General features: G+C 49.7%; 2 protein-coding genes across 2 annotated transcripts; both read right to left on the reverse strand.

The window, feature by feature from the left end:
• Nucleotides 1–416: 416 nt before the first annotated feature.
• On the reverse strand, nucleotides 417–7,651 carry LOC135993992 (E3 ubiquitin/ISG15 ligase TRIM25-like). The gene is made up of 8 exons (XM_065644240.1): nucleotides 6,997–7,651; nucleotides 4,983–5,078; nucleotides 4,174–4,407; nucleotides 4,002–4,024; nucleotides 2,723–2,859; nucleotides 2,274–2,304; nucleotides 2,014–2,045; nucleotides 417–861 (listed from the first exon to the last, which is right to left on the reverse strand). The coding sequence occupies exons 1-8, from the start codon at nucleotides 7,618–7,620 to the stop codon at nucleotides 761–763; spliced, it is 1,278 nt and encodes a 425-aa protein (XP_065500312.1). The 5' UTR covers nucleotides 7,621–7,651; the 3' UTR covers nucleotides 417–760.
• A 1,081-nt stretch (nucleotides 7,652–8,732) lies between these two features.
• On the reverse strand, nucleotides 8,733–14,884 carry LOC135993962 (tripartite motif-containing protein 5-like). Its single transcript, XM_065644200.1, has 6 exons — nucleotides 14,206–14,884; nucleotides 13,473–13,568; nucleotides 12,183–12,416; nucleotides 12,064–12,086; nucleotides 11,072–11,214; nucleotides 8,733–9,814 (listed from the first exon to the last, which is right to left on the reverse strand). The coding sequence occupies exons 1-6, from the start codon at nucleotides 14,833–14,835 to the stop codon at nucleotides 9,321–9,323; spliced, it is 1,620 nt and encodes a 539-aa protein (XP_065500272.1). The 5' UTR covers nucleotides 14,836–14,884; the 3' UTR covers nucleotides 8,733–9,320.
• Nucleotides 14,885–16,506: the final 1,622 nt, after the last annotated feature.

A 16,506-nucleotide genomic window follows, 5' to 3' on the forward strand; every position in this document is an offset into this window, starting at 1 on the left:
GCGGCGGCAGCACAGAGTGAGCGTCTCTGCCCAACAGTGACCGCGACACCCCTCCGTGGAGTTGACATGTGCTGTAACAGCCACATCTGGGGTGCACAGCATGTGCCTGATGGCCAAAGAACATCTGTACAGATGGAGATGTGGCCGGTGAAGTGTCTTCAGACACTGTGGCTCTACGGACACTTCGGACTCACATGGCTCTACAAGTGCTCCATAGGAGAGGTGTTAAAACGTGGCCTGGAGGCTAACTGAGCTGGTTTCAAACAAAGATAATTAATTATTTTCTACGAAGACTACTTGTGTTAAATGTGATAATCCAAATCTGTGGCATGGTCCTGAAGAGCTTTCTACTGCAGCCACCCACAGTGCCCTTGACAATGAATTCCTGGGGACGATACAAAATCAGACAGCCTTGCTTATCTTTGTCTATAGCCATTTATTTGGTTATCCAGCCGCATAGTGACAACATAGTCACCGGAATTAATAGTGTGCAAGTATCATTAGTACCATGAGATCATATACACCGCAGTTTGGAAGCAAGCAGCAGTTGGAAGTTTTCTTATGCTCGTGTTAATTCCTAGCACTTCTTTTTTAAAGCTTTCATATGCTACAGAATTGCTTTTAATAGCAGGAATGCAGGGGAAGTCCAGAAACTTGGCAGGTCCCCATTATTAGAGGACATTTTTGTCAATATTTAACTTTTTCTTTCCATCTCAGTTCTGACTTTTTTTTTTTTTTTCATCTTTCCTTACTTCTGGGCCTATGGGTACCAGAAACTTGGTTGACTTGTACCAAACCCTCGGGGCGCTTGGCCTGTCCAGAAGTCTGGCGAGAGTCCAAAAGATGGAAAACCGCCACATGCTGTAATGAGAAAGTAATATTTTATTGCACTGCTAATGATATTTGACAACTTGTTTCCAAGTAGAGCTTTGCATTGCATCAGAAAAAATATTTCTTCTCCCTCCCCTGTTTTGAGTAACGGGTTCTGTATAGAACATAAATGTTAATATGTCTGTAGAGGACTGCGCTCACAAGACAAATAAATGGCCATGTACACTGATTTAAAAATATACCTCTAGATTTGAGGCTTGAATTATGTTAAATGAAAGCAACTGTATTGTTAAGCTGTGCTGTGTAATTAAAATTTCATTTAATTGTTTAATTGCACTGCACGCCTCTTGTGCTCTCCAACCATGAATTAATGAAAAAAAAACCAATTTTTTGCTGTTTTTTCAAATGTGTCTGGTAAACCAAATATGTTTGTATTTAGGGCAAGGCTACACTGTCCTCAATCCCCTCACTGAACAGCTGTTCTCAAACACATCCCTTCCAATGTAAACTGTTACCATTAACCTGTCCCTATGAAACACTTGTCGGAGGAGAATATTTTTTCCCCTCCCAAAATTAAAAAGTGGTGAAGAAAGTAGGGTTTAATTTGCAATTTATGAATTAAGAAAGACTTGTTTGCAAACTTAACTTTAGTTGCGTAATTAAAAAAACGTAAAAAAAAAAAAAAATCTTTCTGATAACTTCTAAATAAGTTTTCCTCAAAAAGCTTGTGGGAAAAATGCACCACTCTACCCGGCAGACATCTATTTGACCAGTGTCCTAATGCTATCTGAAGAGAAATGCTGTTTGCAGATCTAATAACTCCTGCAGCATTCGGATTTGTCTGGGAATCCCCTCAGGCGCTGGGGTTGCTCCAGCTCCTGCTCAGTTGGTGCGAACCCTCCATGGTCTTTCCTCGGGGCAGGCTCAGACTTTGACTGAGAACTGAAGCAAACCCAGTGCCTCCCTCGGGCTGAAGATCAATGATTTCTCTGGTGAGTTCCCAGAGACTTCTGCCCACTGCAGATTTCGAGAACTGCGCCCTGAGGCTGCACTCCTGCTGGTCTCGCCCCTGGCAAGGAGGGGAGATGCATGCAACAAAATGCTGTTCGCATTTTTAGATATTTTCTCTGCAAGACTCACAGCCAGAGTCCTGAGGAATAACTAGGATTTTTGAACACTTACAGTTTGAAGAGGTACCAGTAGGTGAAGCCTTCCTGTAAAGAAACAATGCTGAGCGTTAGTTCCTCATAAAACACAAGTCGCATCGTGTTAATAATGAAATAAGAGACATGAATAGCTCTGACCCCCTCTTTTGAGATGAAGGACGGCGTTCTAGACTCTGCTTAGCTCTTTGAGACTGAAGCAGAGGACACGTGGTCCTTTAATGAACAACAGTTGGAGAAATTTGCAGGGAACATTTGTACGTGAAGGAAAGGATTTACCTGCTCCTCCAAATGTGCTCAGTGAGTTCACCTAAGAAAGATGGAGAAGATTGTTTTACAAAGGTGGCAACACATTCAAGTCTGGGACTTGGTACTGTGGCCCTGGATCTCACGGTCAGGGATAAACTAGGTGGGGATTGGGGTGGGCAAGTGAAATGGACGTTTCTCAAAAGCATGACTGACCACCCAAAGACTTGGGAGGTGGGTGGGAGGAGGAAACCCTACCAGAGAGAGGAGACGCTGGCGTTAGCTGCCTGGGAACAGACCTTTTCCTTGTTATCCCCAGACACGGTCTTTCTGCCCCCTTCACCCTCCCCTCACCAACACCCCCAAGATCCCATCCGAATCCCCATCAGCCCCTCAAGGCCTCGCGCACGCCCCGTATGAAGGAGCCAGCGTTCGGTGGCCACCAGCGCGGCTCACCGAGCCGCGGGGGACAGGTCACTCACGCTTAATGCCTTGCAGCTGCGCGTCCAGCTGACTCATAAAGTTCCACATACGCTGTTGGTACTGGTCGATCTGGACCTGGTCCAGCTGCACCACCAACACATCCATCGTGTCAACGCTGAAATCCTGACTCGCAATCCTAGGGCGCAGGCAGTCATTTCACCAAGGAAAACCATTTGTCGTCAGAAAGTTAACAAACTCCTTCATTATGGGAGGACTCGACAAAGGGCAGCATGCTTTGGCAACGTGAAGTATCAGGTAAACACCTCTCTAAAAAGGCTGAGTTGCAATTGTTCTATATTGTTGTTTATTTGGTAATGCCTCTTGCTTACCAAACCTGGATGGGCACTTTCAAATGCTGAAAATTAGAAAGGAGGAGGCATTTTGCTAGTACCCTTGTGCAAACAGTGCTTTGTCCTACTGCAGGCAGGCTGTTGCTGCTCTAGCACAACTGCTGTCATGATAGAAAATGCCAAACATATTAAATGGTGTCCAGGCTTCTGGAAAATAACTTGGATCCCACAGGCTAGATTTTGACTTGCGGCATGGCTGTGAGTAATGGACTGTTCTGCTGCCAGCACAACCCCAGGTACACGGTGATTCAAAGTTATCCTTACAATCCAAGTTCAAACTCAGCTTTGATTTGTACAAGTTACAGAGATGACATCTTAAAATCCAGGTCGATGTTTGAGCTGGTCCTTCATGCAGCTGGGGATTTTAGTGCTGCAGCAAACTCTCCTGTGGATCTGTAACTTACCATTGCAGTGATTTTACACCACTGCATTACTGCTGACACCCAGATGTCAATTAAGAAGTTGTAAGTTATACAGTAAATGTATCAGTTGCAAGAGAAGGGATAATAAATCTGTCTAGCTATTAAGCTTGTCCACAAGAAGCAGCAAAATCGGGTGGGAAATGAGCCAGCTACCTCTGCAGCCAAAGACTGTTCACTGGCACTTACCTGCCCGAGGGTCACCAATATGCATCCAAGAGCGTTGCTGTAAAACGAACCCTGTGGGCTCCATCTCTGACAAAAATATTTTTCTGGTAATAAAAACCAGTGGTTTTCATCAGAATCTTAAAGGGACCACTGGAACAGCAGGCAGAGATCTCTCCATTGTTAACTGTGTGGATGTGGTGCCCTCGGGCTCGGCTGGAATAGGGAGCAGCTTTGCAGCATAGGGTGCCAGCTCACAGGGGCACGGGCAGTGGCGTTTGATCCCAGCTACCAACACCGTATTCTTTCAAAGAAGAAAATAAGTGTTTTCAGGTGGAACATACCTCTTCTTGGCCAGGTTAAATTCCTACAAATCGCATTTAAAAAAAAAAAAAAAAAAAAAAAAAAAAAAAAAAAAAAAAGGAAAAAAATAGTTAGCGTGATTTCCAGAAAGGGTAGCTGGCTGGCTGAGAAATCAGCCATATTCATGAAGAAAAGCAGAATACGGCTGCTTACTTTGAAGAAGAGGAAAACATCTGGTTCCTCTCTCATTTTCTGCAAACACTGAATATGCTTCACAGCCTCATCTCTCCTCTCTTCCATTTTCTTCTTCACTTCGGTAAAGTCTGCCAGTTGTTTTTTCTCAATGGATTGAATGTCACTCAGGAACTTCTTCTCTTTCTGAATCATTGCTGTCTTCATCTCTTCAAACAGCTTTTGCATCTGAGAAGTCACTGTTTTTGTATTGGTCTAAATGAACAGACAAGAAAATGCTGCACTGGCTCAGGAACTCAACACTTCAGCTTAGTGTCTCTTGTTTGTTAATTAGGATTGTATCTGTCCTTTGCACTGGCTTCCGAAGGAAACGCACAATAAACATGTGCTTAGAATATCTGGTTAGACAGAGGGTTATGAAAATTAATCCTGATACAGTAACAAAATCATAGAAATATCAGCTGGCAATATGAGAACTGTATCAGTACACACTGAAAATCCCACTTGTAGACTCAAATTGTTTTTCTTTCATTTAACAGATAAAAAACTTTAAAAACAGGTAATGATATGTACAATCTGTGGTCTGCCAGTCCTGTAACCTGCTCTGTGCAACCACAATAAATGGTGGAGTCTCCCAGCTGGTTTCTCCCACGGAGCTACACTGGGAGGCTGTGAGGCCGCTGGGCTGCTGGCAGTTTCTGACACCACTGTTTTCCCTCCTTTGGACTGTATCTCTATCCATTTGCTTCCAACAGTATAGTTGCTGTCACTTATTTCTTGGAAATTGTGGAGGAAAGATGCTCTGAATTAGTGACGAACTGGGTACCAACCTTGAGCTGATTCTCACTCTTCTGAAGTTCCTCTAGGGCAGTAGTTAAAGCGCTTTTATCTTTCTGCAGCCGTGTCACGGTGGCCGAGAGTTCATCCTAGAAGGAAAGACAGGACTGAACTTGGTAGCAGGGAAGCAGCACGGGTAGCTTTAAACCAGACTATCAGCTTGTGGAGCTGGTGAAATGGCACAGGCACCTTCTACCCGCCCGCTTTCACCAGCGAGTCCTGTGATAAACTGCAGTCACTTGCCTCCGCATAAAGACAGGGCATAACGGAAGCACTGATATGATCTCAAAATCTTTCAAGTTGATGTTTAATTTTTATTTATGTGTAACTTTGTATGTGGTAAGTTAATAAACAACTTACCCTTTGAATAAGTAAATGTCACTTTAAGTAAAAAAATCTCACTTTATCCGTTAAAGCTCTGCTCCTGCCAGAATATTCACATGCGCCTAATGTGATCCAAATCCTTAAGTTTTCACATCTGTCAGTAACTGTGGGATCTGGGATTAGGTAAGAAGCAGCCATCATTTCTGAAGATCAGTGAAACAGCAGTACTTACTCACCGAGCTGTTTATTTTGACAGATACCTTGATCATTAAGTGCTGTTACACTGCACAACAGCATATTTCAGAGGGGACCTTAAACCTTCCTCAGGGGACAGACAGTCTCTGCGAGGTTCCGGTTGCTCCTGGCTGCTTCCAGCAGTGTTTGCACACCTCGAGCACCCCAAATGGCCACGGCAGACACAGCTGCCAGATTCCCATTTCTTTAATAAAAATGAAGCCAGAAAGCTTACATTTTCCATGAGATGGTTGTCACGGCTGAAAAGTTTTAATTTTTGAAAAATTAAAAAACAAATAATAAAATTTGACTGAGGTTCTTTGCACCAAACCCCTTTTATCATTCCTCCTGAAGAGCTGCATTTCTGATTTCCTTGGCTATCCTGGGTAGTTAAAAAAGAACCAAACCACAAGAGGAATATGCAGCTGCGATCTCAGCTCACCCGTGGAGATGGCTGCTCCACAGACAGGGCAGTGTTGCTTCTTTACCAGCTCTAGGGATGAAAGGAATGACTGCTGTCCCACACAACCCACTTCTGTTCAGCATCCCTGAATTTGTCCTACGTAACTTGGGGGAGGAAGTCAGTTTGCAACACATATAAGTGCAAAGGATGCTCCCTGCTGATTCCCCAGGAGGCTGTGACCTGTCCCGAGGCCCAGGGCGAGCCAGGCGTTTCCTCCCCGCGCACCGGGTCACCGCGGGGTGTTTGGCTTGGGCTCTAAACTGACCCCAGAAATTTCGAACGCAAGGCAGTGAGTGAACACAGCGAATGCATTTTATCCTCTCAGTCTCGGCTGATTCTGGAGCATTTCAGGGACAGCAGCTGGACTTAAAGGCCCCACACCTCTGTGCCTGCTGGGATGCTGGCTCAGCAAAACTTAGGGCCGAGTGTGGAGGGAGCCAGAGGGAAAGGCCTCGAGCGGGGAAACCTGTTTCCCGACCCAAAGCTGAGCAGCGGTGGGGTACCCAGGGCTCTGTGGAGGAGGAGACTTTTTAACCCCTGCGGGAAATATTTCTTAATCCCAGCCAGGAATACAGTTGTCAGCAGCAGTTTGCAGTGGCCCGGGGCTGCGCAGGACGGGCACGTCCTCGGCGGCACGGGGCGGGGGGCCCTGCGCCTGCCCCCGCACGCACCTCCACCTCCGCACACGCTGCGGGGTTTACCCACCCTCGTCTCGCTCAGCCCCAAACACCCTTCTCTGCTCTTCTCCCTCTGCTTAGCCTGCCGGGCCGATTCCACAACACGAAGGAGGAAATTAAGAGCAAATTCCAGCACAACGCTCCAGTCCCCGCTGGGGCGGACATGAAACCCCCGGAGGTGCTGCCCGTCTGCACTCACCCCCCAGCCCCATTCCTCCCAAAAGCCGCACCACCCCTCCAGCAGCCTCCCCCGGGTCAGGAGCTTGGAGCAAACCCTGCAAGGGCTGTGGGGAGAGGAGAGCCCCTTACCAGCTGTTCATCGTGTGCCTCCTTCAGGGTGACAACGCTGTGGCGCTTGTGGTGTCCCGCGATGGAGCAGAGCACGCAGATGTACTGCCCCTCGTCCTGGCAGAAGCACTCCAGCAGCCTGCCGTGCTCTGGGCACCTCCTCTCGGCTGCCCCGCCGCCTGTGCCCACCTCCACCAGGACATGGTCCTGCTGGGAAGCCTTGGCGTTGTGTTTGTTCAGATGGGCCTGGCACAAAGACGCATCGCAGCTCAGGCAGGTTTTCACCGCCGGCTGGGACCAATCCAGGCAGTAGTCGCAGGGAACTTCCTCCTCCTTCTTCCCCTCTGCAGAGCCCTCGTCCTGTTGTCGTTTGGAAGTGGTGGCCAGAAATGTCTCCACGATGTTGCACAGCTGGAAATTCTTCTGCAGCTCCAGGATGCACCCCAGCTGGAGCTTGCACACAGGGCAGGAGTAAGGGGCCTTGGATTGCCGCTGGGCACTAAGCGTCTTCTGGATGCATGGCTTGCAGAAGCTGTGACCGCAGCTCAGCAACACCGGGTTCCTGTACAGCGACAGGCAGATGGGACAGCTGAGTTCATCCTCCAGGCTGGCACCTCCGCCGAATTCTTCCCTAGCTTTTGCCATGGCTGGAAAAATGGCGTCTTAGTCAGTCAGCGAGAAAGGAAACCAAAAAGACATCCTTGGCGTCGTGCCCAGGTTGTAAACCCAGCCCAAAGGCTGCAAGTCCTTCCCCTCTGCCCCCTGACATGCTCCCTGTGCCGGGCTCCACCCACAAACAGCTCTTGTGAGCTGCAGCACCATTGTGCACATTTGCCCTCGGCCTCAGGCAGCATCGCCCCTGCGAGCCCGCAGCAGGAGGGAGCAGGGCACGAGGTGGACAATTCTGCTACAGCCCTCTGCCCTCCCAGGAAAATCCTCCATCCCACGCCAGGGGCAGCAAATGAAAGATAGACCCTGGATGAGGAGAGCGTGAACCTGGCAAGGGTAAGCCAGGAGTTCCCGCTGCTTTGTCTGGTTCTTCTCCACAATGGTTACAGGTAAAATAGGGAGAACCCAGCAAAAAGTTCTATTGGGGCTTGTGGAGGCTGGTGTCCTACCTGCTGACAGGGAAGTGGGGGCCAGGAAAGGCTCTTGGAAAGCCACGCTAGGACAGGACCATCCCCGCACCATGTCACGAGCCACGCTTACCTCGCTTTTCCCCCATAGCACCCGAGACCAGGCAGACCAGCGGCTGCTGCGGGTGCATTTGGGAGTCCCACCTCTACCCGCATGGTTTTCCATATCATTTTGGTGAATAAAAATGCAGAAGACAAGACACAGCCACTTTTTTCTAAGATTGAACAAGGATTTCTTTTAGCACATGCAAAACTAGTGTCCCTCAAGGTCCTTCACTGTCCCTGCTGGGGTGAAGAACTCCTCCCTGGGTTTCTTCATGCAATTGTCAGGCATTGGAACAGGCTGCCCAGTGGTGGAGTCACCATCCCTGGAGGGGCTTAGAAGATGCACAGATGAGGTTCTTAGGGACACGGTTTAGTGACAGTGTTAGGTTAACCACTGGACTCAATGATCAAGAGGGTCTTTTCCAACCAAAATGATTCTATGATTCTACAAATACCCCAGCTCTGACTGAAGGCAGCAGAACCACAGACAGCAGGCAGGAATATCATCTCTTCCTCTCCAAGGCATTTGGACAACCGTGAGACTGACATAATCCAGGCACAGACTAAAGGCACAGGAGTTTTTCTCTTTATTACTTCCTTTGCTGTGACATTTTTGCATAGGTGAGGAGAAAATCAAAATTGAGGCAAGAAGTAGGTAAGTGATCTATCAGAGAGCTCACAGGAGAGGCCAGCACCAGAGATCAAGGAAACCAGGTGTCTTCTCACCAATACTCTACTCGTCTCCTAGGCCAGCTTTGCTCCTGCGATGGATGGCTTAGGTTGTGTCCAACAGCTGGAGGAGAGCAGAGGTAAAAGCCTATGCATTAGAGCAAAGATAGTCACCCTTTTTATAAAATAAATTGCCATTGAGTTTTGCAAACTAAATTACTTGAATAAACTGCACAGCATCTGACACAGTCGATGAAAAAAAGCACATCTTAACAGTATTTCTATCGTGATTAACAGAACAAATAAGAAAGGAGCTCTTGCAGCCAGCAGCAGTGTGCTGTCAGATGCCCCACAGAGGTCTGGCCCTCAGACTGATGAACCATCACAGCAGCCCAAAACCCAATTTCTGATACGCTGGCTTAGCACAGCTTCCACGCAGCAGCAGTCCCGGTACCTAGGCCTGGAACTACAAACCAGCACCTTGTCCCCACATCACTACAGGAGCTGCAGATAGCCGCCAGATGTCTGGAAAATAGCATAGGCAGGATAGTCCGGATGGATACTTAGTGTCTCTATAAGCCTGAGGCTCTCAGCAGGATCTCCATCCTTGACAGACGCGTTGTAAAATGACAGTGTATTTCTTCTGCAGTCTAGCTCTACCCTGACCACTCTGAGGGCCGTAGGACAGCCCTTCTCTTCTGCGATCATTGTTTGACCTCGGAACACACGGAGGCTATCCACAGACGTTTGCAGGTAGCACTCAAAGGACTGCTGAACAATTCCGAGCTTCCAGCAAGTTGCATTGCTGGTGTCTACCTCCCAGAAGTGATGGCCCTCTGAGAAGCTCTGGTTGCTCTGCACTTGTGCAATGGTCATCTGTCCATTTGGAAACCCAAAGGCACGAGGGTTGAGTGGGCGTGCATCGACTCTTTTGGTATTGCTAACAAATCTGTTTGCTTGGTTTATTGAAACAGTCAGATGTTCACAAACTATAGAAACACCAAAAAAAAAAAAAATCACATTATGATTAACAGATAATTGTGCAGATTTTCATATATGTCCATTGCTGAAAGCTGGATTTCGCAATCCACGTTATCCCGGTCATCCTATCCAAGTCATCCAACTCAAGTCCAACCCAACCAAGTCATTAAAAGCATATGTTAACTGAAACACCTTCTGCACCTCTCTTGGCTCCTCCTAGGTAATTCTAAAGGGGCTTGATATCACATTTCAAGAAATGCTGCTCTTTCACTATTCTAAAGTGTCTTTTTGCTCTGCAGAGCTTCATTAGGCATTTTTAAAAACTTTCCAGATTAACTTCCATTTACAAGAAACACATGAACAGTAGCAGAGCCATTTTATAAAGGTGTATATCCTAGGATCATCTGGTTATTTTCTAGAACTCTCAAAAGTTCCTGGCATGGCCAGTCACAAGCAGATAATTATACATGCCGGAACGTGCAGAATGATTTTATTTAGACCTTCTCTTGCACTTAATGCACTTCAATATTGTGACATTTTCTGCTCTTGGAGCTATTCCTTCCAGAAACTGAAATAGCAGCAGTGACATGGGCAATTAACCAAAATTGCTTGGATGGCATGGAAAATTAGGAGAACTCGGATCTGGGGCTTTCTAGCCAGAATAGGTCTGGACTATACTTACAGGGATGGCAGGGGCCGAGCTGGGAAGTGGCCATGAGCACAGAGTGCGCCTCGCCATCCAGGGCTCAAGCATCATCAAGAGCACAAGAACAAGGGAACCCTGATTTTTTTGATTCAGTTGGACAAGCATCCCACCATGCACAGCACCAGGACTGTAGGTTGATCTTAGAAAACATTACAGAAGAGTGGAATTATTTCCATGGGAAGAGTAGATTATTTACATCATCAGACAACTTCTATATGCTGCTGCTGTGATGAGTTCTCGGCTTTCCCCATGCTTTGAATCAAAGTGATCCTACAGACAGGTGTTGCTATTCTCTTAATCCTCTCAGAAAACACCTAGGACATGAGCACCTCTTTACCCAGGGCCCCTTTTAACAAGGTGTATCCAAGGCATGTCCCAAAGCGCTGAAGCCCAGGACAAGCACCCTTTTATGTACACATATGTGAAAATAACCATACAATGCTAGTTACCACTTCTTCTAGAGGTACTTCGCATCCCTGGTGTCTTATTACAGTCCTTTCTTAAATACATTTCATTAGTTTCTCTGTCTTGCGTGTCACCCAGTGAAATGGTCACTTACCAGGTGATTCTTTAAATGAGGACTTCATGTCTGAGAGGAATTGCTGGAAAAGCCTTAGAGTAGTGTCTGTTGTTACTTTATCCAAAATCATGGGTGGCATTGGCAGTGTTACACCAGCTGTCTTCGGAACTGGCGTGCGTTTCCTTAACGTGCAGAAAGACATCGGGAGAGCAGCAAGTCACCAGAAAACCATCACCGAGCCCACTCCTGAGCCAACAACTGCATCCCGCGCTCCCCACCCAGCCTCGACGAGAGGCACAGACAGCAGCTTCTCTCCTCCCTCCCTCTGCAGCTCTGCCAGGGACTCCCCCTCTGACCCATCTTTTCCCAGAACCCCAAATCTCTTCAATATCATTAGGATGAAGTTCACTCCATGGACAATATCTGTGCCCGGAGGACCTTGTATGAGCCACCTCAGCCCCAGCTTTTGCCAGGACGGACCCCAGCATCACGTCTGCTGTTACAGTCCTCAAGCCTCTGCAGCAGGAGCCAACGAGGTGTCAGGGGCAGATGCTGGGACAGCAAACGAGAAGTGCTGCATGGTCACAGCCAAGGGACAACCACCACACCCAACATGCGGGGCTGGGGGAGCCTGTGTGCACGCAGCGCTGAGCTGGAGAAAAGCCATGAACTCTGGAGCCTCGTGACTTCACTGCACGTTTCGGCTCCTGCTGCATTTGCTTCTTGCAAGCAGAAGGCAACGCAAACTGGGGGACGACTCAGGATATCTAAGCTCAGCCATCCTTTGCATGCTCACCAGCGACCTAAAGATTTAGGAACTGCCCTCACAACGGGTCGTGAGAACAGGTGCGGAGGCTACAGAAAAATAAGCCATGTGGTATACGAAAAGCCACACATGACCTCTGTGAATAGTGTGGGGCTTCTGGTGTGTGAGGAAGCAGGGTCAGCGTGCAGTCAGCCTGCACCGCGGGACCCTCCAGCACCCCGAGCAGCGCGTAACACAAGAGTCGACCACCTCGGGAAGCTCTTACCTGGTGCGAATTGCTTCAAAAGCCTGTAAAAGACATTTTGAACATAGAATTAGCATAGTGAGGGGCAAAGGCCAGCCCAAGAGCTGAGTATCTCTGGGAAGGGAGATGCTCTTGGGTACCTTGGTAAAAAGAAGCATGTCTTTCTGATCTCTCAGAGCCTTCAGCTCCTGTATGTCACGGCTGGCTGCATCCTTCTCCTCTTCGTGGTTTTGTATCTGCGTCCGAATCTTAGAAAGCTGTTGCTCTTCATTGTGCCTGAGATCTCTCAGGACCTCTCCTTTTGTGTTCTCTAGCTGCAGCTGTATCTGTTCAAAGAGGCTCTCCAGCCGACTCCTCCGCAGGCTCTCCTCGATCTATTAAGAAAACACTTGGCAACACTGTTAGGGACTGAATCTTACATTTTCCATGCTAACTCTCACTCAGAAAAGAGCCTGGTGTCTTCTGGGCTGAGAAAAGTAACTACTAACTTCGTCCCTCTCCATATGACAGCAGACCAAGGTGTCTCTCAGACAGCAGAAAGGCCAAGCCATGTAGGTGGCCTTCCATGTAGCACCTGACCAGAACAAGATGACAAAGCAGTGCTTCTTGCAGGATGCTTGCTGGAAACTTTCTGCTATTCATATATTTCCTTATTCTGTACTGGTATTTTCCTATAGGCCCGTTGCCTATTGTCCTTTTAAGGATGGTGAGGAAAAACAGTTTCTGTGCTTCCTTCCTGCCCCAAGCTTCTCAGTGTTTGGACGCAGCTGCGCTGCCAGGACAGTGCCAACAGGCACAGTTTTGTCTTCAGACTAGAAGGGAACGTTTCCTTTGCCCAGTGCCAGGGCTTCCAGTCCCATCACTTTGCTGGAGGATGAAGGCAAGTGCCAATTCTGCCCCAGCAGAATGAGCTAGGATTTGGAGACCTGTGTTAAATTCCCTGCCCTTTCAGAGCTTTTAGATGGGCATCTGTATGCTGGGAGTGAAAACCAGACACTTTGGGGCAATCTTTTAGCCTCATGCCTACCAACCTCCTAGAACCACAGGCTAATCTGAAGGCGTTTCTTGTTGTCAAAAGAAATAAAATCACTATAACATGGTCTACACCTTTTCCATAAGTATTTTAGAGTCTGCAAATTGAGTAAGGTTGGGGGGGGAAACCACAATGACAACCCCCACACACCGATCAGGAGGCATGGACTTAACAGCAACTTCCAAGCTCAAAGTTCCTTTGGAAATGAAGACTGTACTTCCCTGATAAGAAAGTTGTTCATCATCCACCCTCAGAGAAGAAACCAGAAAGTGAGAAACCACCCAGGAACTAAAATAGCTTTGGAATCCATGATCTGGGGAAGGGCAACAGAAAACCTTATCTCATCAGCTACCAGCACGCAACCATCCCCAATGTGATATGGGACCTTGGAACAAACCTCTACTTTGTCCTCTTGCTTCAGCAGGTTTGTTATTCTTTGATTCAGTGCAGCTTCATGCTCTTGCACTGTTTTCAGGGTTTCAGGAAGAACTTTCTATCAAAAGAACCGAAGGGAGATATCAGTATAGGACCGACATATGTGCATCAGATCAGCAATTTTATGGAAATGGGTTAAACTAGGCCTGCAAAATTTTGTTCACTGCAGGCTCTCAGGACAAGTAAACACACAAAGGCTTACTGAAAGATTGATTGATCCCTGAACAAATACCACAATTGCAAGCACAGGAGAGACATTTTGAAACTGAAAACTGTCCATGGGCAATAGCCACACATAAAGCTAATGTCAGTGATGACAGCTTCCTCTCTGTTACTCTGTCATCCCTTGGCTTTGCAGAAATGCACCTCAGGCTGACACTCCAGCTTAAAAGTGGACTGAGGACTAAAGGCATAGCCACAAGCACTCAGCCCCACCAGTCTGGTTCCTCAGGACGGGAAGAAAGTGTTTAGAACATCCTGTTTTACATCATGAGGGCAAGCCCAGAGGGAATCTGGGGCAAAACTAGGAATAAAAGCCCAAGGTCCCAAGAGGGAGATTTAGCCCCATCCTGGGTCTGCAGGTCTGAAGCTTGGGATGTTTCATCCGTGTGCTGCAGGCAGCTCTCTGTGTCACAGACCCCCGTGGCTTTCCTAGTGCCGTCCGTGCCCAGACCCCTGTCCTGGCAACCTCTTACCTGCGCTTGGCCAAACACGTCCTCCAAAGGGGTGATCTCGTGGTTCTTGTGGGAGCTGGCGACACAGCACATCACACAGACGCAGACCGAGTCCGTCTTGCAGTAGCACTCCAGCAGTTTGCCGTGCTGGGGGCATCTCCTCTCAGCCAAAACCTGAGCATCACAGGGCTCTACCAGGACATGGTCTTTCAGGCGGCTCTTTGTGCTGTGCTTGCTCAGGTGGGCTCGGCACAGAGAGGCCTCACAGGTCAGACAGGTCTTCACGGCTGGCTGGGGCTCCTGGAGGCACGAATCGCAAAGAATCACTCCGTCTTCCTGGCCCGAACTTTTGTCCTCATCTTCACATTGCATTTCACAGTCTTCCTTCTCCTCCTGCGTGGGAGCATCCAGGAACTTCTCCACGATGCTGCGGAGCTGGACGTTGGGCTGCAGCTCCATGGCGGGGTCTGCCTGGGAGTGGCACAGCGGGCAGCTGAACGGGCCCTGCGGGCGAAGCTGGCAGGACTGCTGGACACACTGCTTGCAGAAGCTGTGGCCGCAGCTCAGGGACACGGGGGTGCTGTAAATGTCCAGGCAGATGGGACACGTCAGCTCCTCCTCCAGCCCGGACAAAGCAGCCAGCCGGGCCATGGCGCCCGGGGCCGGGCTGCGAGCAGGGCTGGGCTGCGAGCGGGGCCGGGCTGGCTGCGAGCGGGGCCGGGCTGGCTGCGAGCGGGGAACAGAAACCGAAAGCCAAGCGGCGCGGGGGCCGCCGGCTCCGCGGGCAGGAGCTGCTGCCTCCTCCCCCGGCCAGGGCCGCTCAGCCCTCCCCTCCGCCCGCCCCCTCGCAGCGGCCGCGGCCGGGCGGACCCGCGGCGACAGCGGCAGTTCGGCCGCTGCGAGCGGCGAATGGCCCAGCCGGGCTCAAACGGGGACATGGAGCTGCTGCCTTCTCTCTGCGCCCTGTGTAACGTGGGCTTTATCCCAGTCCTCTTGTAGATGTTTCTCGAGATAACACTTCAAGACTGTCCCTGTGTCCACTGGTCCCTTTCCCTGCTCCTGCACTGCCCGGGTTTTTGCTTTCCCCCGGTATTTGAGTGCAGAGAAGAAAGCAGGAGGAAAAGAGCAGGGCCGGCTGCCTCCCGAGAGCCCCGCACCGGCACCTCACCCATCGCAGCCACCACCGGGGCAGATTTGCTGCTGTTGCCCTGGTCATCCAGAGGTCCGTTCAGTGTGGTCCACAGGCTGCAAGAGCCTGCAGACATCAGGAGCTGGAAACGCTCCCTCCGAGCAGGGCGGCAGGGACTTTGGGGAGCGAGGTTAGCGCTAGAAAAGCCGGTGGGGAGAAGATGCCTCCTTCTTACCTGCGGGAAGCTGCTGAGAATTGCGAGGAGTACGAGTTTGCAAAGGTATTTGGGGGCAGAGGCAGCATCTGAAACATTGGAACACAGTCAGGCAAGGACTGAGGGGGAGAGAAAGAGAGAAAAGACGTTGCAAGACCCCAAAGCAGCAGCACCTGGAGAAAGCTCCCCACCGGCATTTAAAGAGGCACAGCAAGCACGGGGGTGCGGGCAGGAGCTGCAGGTGCATTAAGTGGGGGAGATACAAAACCTGGGAGGGTGTGGGCAGAGGGACAAATCCTGTTCCTCCCTATGAAGACACCTGGATGGACCTGGACAATGAGCTGGGACTGATAAATGTTGAGAGTGGTCAGATGCATATGTTACGCAAAGCACAGCCTCCTGGACAGCCCTTAAGTGGCCCAGAAGCTGAGGTCTACATTGGGGAGCAGGGAGGCCCAGGGCAGGATTAGTGTCGGATGCCACTGCCCAGGGTGCGGGTGGGAGCTGAAGCTCCATAAGGCAGCCCGGGACAGTTCACTAGGCAGTGAAATAAATCCAGACGGGAGGTGTTAACGTCCTGGTTGGGAGCAAGAGCCTGGCATGGCACTTCCAGGCACTGTCCTGCCATCCCCCTGCCTCCCTTTTCTGTGGCCCTTTGGCCGTGGGAATCCCAGTGAGCAGCCGTGGTCTGAGCCGGGCAGACACAGGCGCTGCCCCTGCAGACCCGCTGTGCCCGCTCCCACGCTGCCAGGTGCCAGCTGGCCAAGGCCAGCAACAAAACTCACAGGAGCCCATTATTGACTTATTTCCCCTTCCCACGAGGTACAGAGTGCCTAGCACAGGAGATAACGCTGAACTGGGGAGCAGCGGTCCGGCCAGCCAGCCGTGTGTGATGGCTCTCCTGGTACCCGCGGACTGTCCCGGTGCCCTCTGAGCCACACAACCGCTGCATCACCATCTAAAGTCTTTTCCACACTTT

This window comes from Caloenas nicobarica, chromosome 13, assembly GCF_036013445.1.
Source record: "Caloenas nicobarica isolate bCalNic1 chromosome 13, bCalNic1.hap1, whole genome shotgun sequence".
In the NCBI taxonomy this organism is placed as follows: Eukaryota; Metazoa; Chordata; class Aves; order Columbiformes; family Columbidae; genus Caloenas; species Caloenas nicobarica.